General features: G+C 36.3%; 1 protein-coding gene across 3 annotated transcripts; it reads left to right on the top strand.

The window, feature by feature from the left end:
• The first annotated feature begins 337 nt into the window (after positions 1-337).
• Positions 338-8,772, top strand: LOC141903720 (arf-GAP with dual PH domain-containing protein 1-like). Of its 3 annotated transcripts, none has more exons than XM_074791972.1 (10): positions 338-378; positions 1,593-1,709; positions 3,922-4,055; positions 4,140-4,231; positions 4,605-4,791; positions 5,097-5,243; positions 5,331-5,414; positions 5,506-5,640; positions 5,890-6,112; positions 6,352-8,772. In XM_074791972.1, the coding sequence occupies exons 2-10, from the start codon at positions 1,625-1,627 to the stop codon at positions 6,411-6,413; spliced, it is 1,149 nt and encodes a 382-aa protein (XP_074648073.1). In that variant the 5' UTR covers positions 338-378; positions 1,593-1,624; the 3' UTR covers positions 6,414-8,772. The 3 variants fall into 3 exon arrangements, with proteins under 3 accessions (XP_074648073.1, XP_074648072.1, XP_074648074.1); XM_074791971.1 differs by having other exon boundaries at positions 340-1,488; XM_074791973.1 differs by having other exon boundaries at positions 365-426.
• Positions 8,773-9,056: the final 284 nt, after the last annotated feature.

The following is a 9,056-nucleotide window of genomic DNA, read 5'->3' as shown; positions in this document are numbered from 1 at the left end:
TCGGCGAGATAGTTCGCCGTTTCATCAGAATTATAGCCGAGTTTTCCATTTATACTGCTTAATTGCGCCAATGGCCTCTCAGGGCAGGTTCCTGCCCTGAGAAGCCTTGTGGCCTCTCAGGGCAGGTCTGCGGATTCTTAAGAATGACCCTTCTCCAAAAATCAAAATTTTCTCCCGTCTCTCCTCTAACTTTATTCCCGTTTAATGATGCAGATTATAACTGGATTACAGTATTTATAGCTGGGAAATAGTAAAACCAATGTTTATATCATACTAATAAACAATCTGTTGACCGGAAACTCAAAAAAGAATGTTCCGTACTAAACTGAATTTGATTGAATCTAGAGGTCGAGCCAACCAACCCGGAAGTCTTGAAACGTAAACTCAGACCATATCTCACCTCCGCCTACAATGATATCCATCGCTGTAATAACCCTAATTGTTATAATTGCTCATTCTCCTGAACCCTCTAGCTTACTCATATAAACTCTCCTGAAATTATCAAAAATCATCAACTCTCATTTCCTTCCCCTTTGTTTCTTCATTTCATTTCCCTTTCGTTTTCTTCCCCTGGGTGCTTGCGACAGCAGCCTAAAGGCTTTGCTTGGCCCACACTGAAAGCTACTGTTCTCTCTCTCTTTTTATAATTGTGCTTTGTTTAAAAAATTGTAAATTTTATTGTTTGTTTTCTCTTTACCTGTGTACATAGCCTGTCATGCTTTCTGTGAAATAAATTTGAACTTGAACATGAAAATGGCAGATAATTCAAGATCCATAGCATATTTGCTAAGGTCCCAATTTTGTTGAAAATAACCCCTCTCGCCTAAAACATCACGCTGGCCATGCTTAACAATGTAGGCTGAACTTAAAAGAATAGCCTCTTAGAAAGAGTTGCCTTATCAAAATACTCAATTTTGGAATAAGTCGAAATCATTTTTCAATGGCCTAATTCCAAAATATTCAGTATTATTGGAAATGTCCATCTATCGTATATCGCTATTCTATGGTTATTTGCATTGATTGACCAATTTATTCGAAGACTTATGTTTCAGTCCACTGGAAATACACTGCCAAATTTTCCTTGAGATCTGATAGTAGGGTATTAGGCTAATATTTTCATTAGATAGAATAGGTTTGCGGATTTTTACTTCATCATATTTAGAAATATTCTGGGACGGATTAGCCATGCAGTATCTGATGCTGTACTATATATACATCATCGCTCCGTCATGCCGAGTTATACATTTCACATCAACCAGTATCTACATGCAGCTGTTCAGTGTGTACACACTATATCTGAATACGAGGCTGGAATAACATGCTCACTTCGCGTAGGTCGAAATATTAGAGCCGCCTATGCATGGGTCACTTCACTATTAAATTGAATTGAATTGAACCCTCACTTGCCAGATTAGGAAGGATAAAAATCAAAAACTTTATTCCCGTTTAATGATGCAGATTATAATTGGATTACAGTATTTATAGCTGGTAAATAGTAAAACCAATGTTTATATTATACTAATAAACAATCTGTTGACCGGAAAATCAAAAATGAATGTTCCGTACACTAAACTGAATTTAATTGAATTTAGAGGTCGAGCCAACCAACCCGGAAGTCTTGAAAATGGCGACGAATCCGAATTTGTTGGTGTTGAAGGATTTACTGCAGTTACCGGGCAATAACGAGTGTGTCGATTGTGGGGCACCAGGTAGTAAATAAATCCTATTATTCTGTTTTATTTGAGGTGTAGTTTTATCGATGAGTTTATTCTGTGTGGGTGGAATTGAGATAAAAAAGCCAACCAACAAACTCTAATTCAAAAAAGAATTTATTCAAGTTCAACATCATCGATCATTGACTTGCCAGTCAGGAACACTTTCCAAAAACGGCTTATTCTGCCAATTTCGGCGTTTTCCGCCAATAACGGCAGAATCAGCCGTTTATGGATCACTCAGTTTTGAAACTTTTACAGTCGTTTATGGCTTAATCAGCCAGTTTCAGCTCACTAAGTTTCGAGTTTTGCTTTAAAGTTTTTTGCGCACTTCCGGTCAAATTAGCGCATGTTGCCGATCCGGTCAAATTAGCGCATGTTGCCGATTACGTCATAATCTCGAGCAGACGATAAGCTTTCATATGACGCTAGGATGGAAATTTTTGAGCTAGGTAAAGTGGTCAAATTCACGTTTTTCTAAATGATTACGTCATATGCAGCCCAAAAACCCCGGGAAAACTCTCAAAACTACTACAGCATGAAACAAGTTTATTAATCATGATTTTTGTTAAAAATAAATTTGGGAACTAGTTTTAAAAACTATTATAAAGTTTTCAATTAAATGTTGCCATGGGTACACATTCGCCATTTCTGGCGTATTCCGCCGTTTTTGGCGTAGCTAGTTTTATAATCATAAACTATTAAGCCATTATTGGCAGTCCACTTGTTATATATGAGGATTCCCCCACCCGCTTAGACGTTTTCCCTAGTGTCTACAGGGTACTTTTTTTCGGAATAAAATAATTAATTTGCTGAGGTGCACGGATGTGTAAATATTATATGTTAAAAATAAAAATAAAATTATTATTATAATTATTCTCATAAGACAAATCAATCATGGATGTATAAACTAGTGTATCAAAAATCTAGTTTTAAGTTTTGCCCATGGTCTTATCTTGCCTAATAAAGCATAGAATGGTTGAGGGATATATTGGACTGCATATGATGTTGGTTAATTGAAGGTAATTAACATCTTCTATGCCTCCCAGCTAATTGGACTTGTGATGGGTAGTGATTGAATGAATTGGTGGCCGATGACGTTACAACACTCAAAATCAATACAGCTGTATCTAGATTCATTTCAAAATACAACAAACATTTTCGAAACAATTTGGGATAAATGTATGTATATATTTATTACATAGAATACAGGTATAAAGAAAGAACAGAATTCAAATACATTTGCCATCGGAAACCCGTACATTTATATTTAATTCTTTCTTGAAGCCTGGAATGGATCAATGAGATTAATTTTTCGGCGCAAATATACAAATGTATGCCAGCAGAAAAGCGATGATGTCATAATAGGGACTCCCATCGAACTAAGCACTATAAATAGCACCTGTAAAACTATCTAAGCTAAAACGCCGTTTCTGGCGATGTAGTTTTAAAAACTGTAACAGCTGAAAACGGTGGAAATGGCGTTTTTTAAGAACAAGCCAAAAATGGCAGAAAACGCCGATTTCGGCTAAATTGGCAGAATCAGTTTAAAATTGAGTAATCCATAAATGGCTGATTCCGCCGTTATTGGCGGAAAACGCCGAAATTGGCAGAATAAGCCGTTTTTGGAAAGTGTTCCTGACTGCTTGCCAGTATAGTAGTAACATTGGCGTTTGGTTTGTCAAAAAATGACTGATAAAGTCTGAGATTGTATAGTCAGTCGGTTAAGTGTTTCATGTTTGGATGTTTTGACGACCAACCACGACTGCTGTCTTGGTCAGCTTTGCCTTGGGTTGGCCCATCTGATTCTATTCTTAAAACAAACTGGCTCCGGTACGGGGAATCTGCACTAGGTATATCCACATACACGCATGCGTGAAGGAATAGGGTTAGAGTGAGGTGAGGCTATATATAGATTAAATCACCAAGCTTCCACTGTGGCTCAGTGGGTAAAGCACTCTACTATTTTTTCATTTGGTTTCGAATCCCAATATGGGTCCTCCTAATTACCGAGATGACATGAAATATAGCATTTTAGTCAATTTCTACTGTATTGTGTATGCGCTAACCGGAGCTATCGCACTCCGATTACAGACTCCGTAACTGGAGCCTCATCGTTCTTAAAAAGCTTACCACCAATGATTTAAGTAACTTACTATGGGTCAGATACAATGAACCAAATTCTAGTTTCTGTCTTACTCTTCCACAGATCCGGACTGGGCATCGTACAACCTTGGTGTATTCATATGTCAAGAATGTGCCGGCATTCACCGCAGTCTCGGAACGCACATTAGTAAAGTGAGGTCTATAACATTAGATAAGTGGGACGATGGACAGGTTGAGGTATGCACTGGCAAGCAGGGTAGAATTGACTGTAATTGAAATAGAAATTATTTGGTTCTGATTGAAAGGAGAATGAATTTTCAGGCTATGAAGGACATGGGGAACTTGAGATCTAATGAATTATACGTAGCTGAAGCACCTGCTTGTTATCGAAGACCTCTTCCATCTGATGTTCAGTAAGTTCGAGTTTGAAACTATTATTGTTTTTTTTTTCACCGCGGGTCACTTGAAATGGACTTCACACTTAATCTGTAGTAAAGTTCATCGAATGAAGCCCTCGACAGAACTGGAAGTGTGAATATATTCGTAGCAAGCACTGGTGACAGAACTGGAAGTGTGAATATATTCATAGCTGGCAGTGAACGTGTTAAACTGTATCCTAATTAAGGCATTCTGTTCATTCGGCGACCAGTAGCGGTTGAGGTGACAGGATTTCTATAGAAGCTATTTTGTTAAAATTTCGTTTCATTGATTAGATAGAAAACAAGTAGATTATTAGATTTATAGAAGATTCATTTGCATTTAAGGTGTATTTCTATTTGTAACTAGGGTTATCAGGGAGCAGTGGATTATGGCGAAATATGTAAGGAAAGAATTTATAGATGTGGAGAAACAGACATACCTGACTGGAACCAGGGACGGAATTCTCTATAAAAAGGGCCGCGACGACGGAAAGTTTTTACCACGAAGATTTGTGTTGAGTGAAGCTGAAAATACTCTCAAGTATTATACAGATGTAAGTTCAAAAATTACTCCTTCAGGGAAAATTAGGGTTTTCTCACTTGTTATCTCGAAAAGTCAGGGAATTAGAATTTTCTTGCTGGTGACGAGCTTCACAAGGGGAATCTCTTGAAAAGAAACAACCCCGAGGATAATACTAGTCAAGGGAATTTTTGGTCAAGGGTTAAGGAAAATGAAGGACTTTTGGATTCCCTGATCTTCGAGAAACTTAAACCTCAAATCTCACCTTTGAATTTGCCAAAAAAAACGCCTTAAAAAGCAGAGTTTTAAACACTATGATTATTAATTTGTGTGTTGTAGAAGAAGGATCCGAAAGCGGTGATCAATCTTGATACAGTGAATGCTACATTCGCTCCGGAGAAAATAAATCACGCTAATGGTTTACAAATTACATATGATAAAGACGGATCCACTAGGTGTTTATATGTATTCTCAGAAATTGCACAGGTAAATTTTCAATTGATTTATCTCATTATTTGTGTTCGATTATTTAGAGAAAGTGCAATTAAGATTATCATAAATTATTTATTTCAGGAAATCGTAGATTGGTACACTTCTATTCGTTGCGCTAAGTTGAATCGTTTGAGGGTGGCCTTCCCTTCCAGGGATGATGCTGATGTAAGTTTAACCCTTGTTGATTAAAACGATGAAGCCAGTCTGATGTAGATGTTGAAAGTATTTGATGGTCGAATGATTAAATTTATTTCAGCTCGTTGCGAGTTTGAATTCCGATTTCTTAATGGAAGGATGGTTGTCTAAAACTGGTCCGCAGAAAAATCACGCTTTCAAAAAACGTTGGTTTACGTTAGATAAGAGAAAACTGATGTATTTTGATGAACCATTAGTAAGTAATCGTTAAATACTGACGGAAAATACTGTCAGATTGATTGAAATCGACATTTCTACGCTGAACATCTTTAGTTCTGGGCAAAAGTGTTCACTATGGAGAGCTATGAACTTTTGTTTCATGCCTCCTTGTATAGAGCTCCTGAAATAGAAAATTTTGGGGTTCATTACGGAGAGTTGTTCACTGTAGAGAGGTGTTCGTTTAAACGGATGTTTTACTCTATTGAAATACTTATTACTTTTGCAGGCTGCATTTGCAAAAGGTGAAGTGTTTATTGGTTATAGAGAACAGGGTTATTCGGTGGGTGAAAAAGTTCCATCCAACAGGTCGCAGGTCGGTTACGGGTTCACGCTGACCGTTCCCGACCGTGATTTCATATTGAGTGCTGAAACAAAAGAGGAACAATTAAAATGGATCGAGGTGCTGAATTCTGTTATTGATACACTAGTTTCACCCCAGGATAGTAGCTGTAAGTATTTTAGCTCTAATCCCCTCCAATGACCGTACTAGGCTTCATACTTTTAGAGTTTGCCTGCACTGCCGATTCTTAGCCATTTACTTGTTGAATATTCCTCAAATTCTGGAATGATGTAATAAAGCATGAACCCCATGCACTTGATATAACCTATTGCTAAGCTAAATCATTCATGAATTCTATTTAGTGGGTTTGAACTTGTAATATTTGTTTATATTTTTCAATAATTTCAGTGTCCCACTTTATGGTTCGAAAACGTGGTAATTCAGCCCTTAATATGCTGAAAATAAAATGATCGTCAATAGTAAGATATAAAGACCTCGTGTCTCTAGGACACCTCTTGAAAATACTGCATACCGGTATGTCATTGTCGCTGGTGTCATTTTATGAACTGGAAATTCAGGTTTTTGTCTCGTGGAAATTCTGGCTGAGATTTTATACCCAATCATTACTGGGTAGAGATATTATTATCAAACAGACAGAAACAAATATCTGTATAATTGTATGAATTATTAGGAAATTTCTACAGAGATTGTGGATGTGGATCATGTAAACATCTTGTAACACATTTGTTATTTTCGTCATGAACGTTACTGATTATGGACCAGTACTTCTATTTATTTATCAAATCATTTCATTTCTGGTCACAACGAAAATAATTGAAATTCACACTATGAATTATGTTCTCTACTCAGAAGACTGCTTGCCTTGGATCTCGTAGGACCAATTGACAATCTCTTGAGGTATTCAAATTGCGGGGCAAGCGGAGCGATGATGGGTCCTCATCGTATGACTTGGAGTAGGAAAACTTTACACATCCATCCAGTAGGGCAAACAGGGCTTTTGATAGTCTGAGGCATTCGGCTCTGTGGCAAGCGCAGTCTACTGTACCAATTTGAGCTCAACTTATACTTTGTTATTGAAAATATTATTTTTTGCATCAATTTGGAATAACCAAGTAGCTCATTGTCTGTCGTCACATGAAGAATTGATTGAAATTGTCATTCTTTGTTTTATGTAGATGTTCAATATCCGAGTTCATAGTGAATCTCCGAAGTGCTTAAAAGTGTGTACTTATTTTTAGTTAGGCCTTTAAAAAGTCCTTACTTTTCACACAAATTCCTAACAGTACTTACTTTTGAATTTACCGGTAGGCATTCCAAATTATCTTTCGATGATTTATGGATTAGAATGAGGGCCCTGGTCTTAAATGATGAGAAAAGGTATCACATTTGCCTTACGAAAGTGCTAAAAAGTGCTTATATCTGCTACTCTCACCACTTATCAAACTGGGCTTAAAAGTGCATACTTTTGCCTCCGCCTTATTTCTGTGAATCCTGTATTGACTGTTAATCAAGAGAATAACTGGTTCCCACTAACAAAATGTTTTAGCTCAATCTTTTGATCCATGTTGTAAAAGTAAATATTGTAAGTGTAATTTTGATAAAATCTATATATTTGCAAACGTTTCCCACCTGCAATTTAAGAGAGAGAGAGAATTTTAAAGTGTTTATTATTAATCATCAGAGTTTCATCATTTCTATTTGTTATATATAAATTATACAGTATGTTATATAGTTTACCACGATCTATTTGTATTATTTTGATACATGAAGGTTTCGAATCATTGAAAAGGTTTTTATTGAATACGGTATTTTCCTGTGGTGCTTTATATTCATGAACTGCTATTTCCTACTGGGTGAGGTTTAATGTGAACCCAGTTAACGATACCCTAGAGAAACTGGTGGATCTGGAGTACCACCGTTACGGCTCGAGGGCGGCTATACTGCTGGATGAACGAAGCTCAAATATGAATACAATCCCCAAATTTTGTATGTGTGTTTGAGTGAATTTGATGCCCCCAATTGCGTCGGAGAATAGCTGATTGACAATTCAAACTATTTACAGTTGATTTAAACAGAGTTTTTGGTTCAGTTCAGTTCAGATTTCGGCCGATTGTTTTGAGAGAGCGTTACCATGGTTGTTATCGCTGTATTGTTTAAAAGAGCCGGATCCAAGAGAACTCGATGTTTGAATAAATAGATTTTGTATGAAACAACTGGAGCTTGTCAAAAAGTACATTTCTCTGTGATTGAAATATCTAATGGTGCTTCCTTCCATTGACAGTTACTGTGAGAATGTGATAAACAGGGAGTGTTTCATATGTGTAAATGAATTCACTCCTCTTAATTTGCAGCGAAAGTGTTAAATGTATTCTGATTATCGACATTACGTTTATTAGAGACCTGTTCTCATAATTTGATATGATATAATGATATTTAAGAACGACTAGTGCCGATCCAGTTCCACAGTTATGATTTTCAATGCGAGTTTCAGTTAGAACCAAGTCAAATCTGAATTCACATCAGCGGAACTAAGACTAGTATTAAATCTTACATCCATGCAGTAAGCTATGGATACTTTGATCCATTCTTCCATCCATATTTCTAATGATTAATGTCTACTGGTAAGACATATGTGTAGATTCATATTAAATCAGCTAAGCTATAAATTGAAATGTTTATACATGTATTACTACTAAAAGGGACCATTTTAAACAATGAGATGATATTACACTCGTGATAATATTACCGCACACATTCTTTATACAACGATATTTACTTCAAATGATATTCAAGATTGAAAATAAAAGGTATATATGTTTATGGAATTAATATGTGTTTAGTTGTAATTCTGTTTCGGGTTATTATATTTGGTTCTTTTAACATCTCTTGTTTTTGTAGACTCATGCGTTTAGAACACTCCATTTCACTCAGGATGTAGGCTTGCAGTAGTAAGATAAAGCACGTAAACGCAGATGCCACGTCAAATATAGAATTTTTATTTGTGATAAGTTACGTTAATTTACGATGCATTACATTCATATTCATTAACATGTTATATAATAATAATGATAATTATAACAATAATCGCTTTG

Source organism: Tubulanus polymorphus, chromosome 4 (genome assembly GCF_964204645.1).
Source record: "Tubulanus polymorphus chromosome 4, tnTubPoly1.2, whole genome shotgun sequence".
In the NCBI taxonomy this organism is placed as follows: Eukaryota; Metazoa; Nemertea; class Palaeonemertea; order Tubulaniformes; family Tubulanidae; genus Tubulanus; species Tubulanus polymorphus.
Note: the sequence above shows the minus strand (reverse complement) of the source record. Positions and strands in the feature narration are given on the sequence as shown.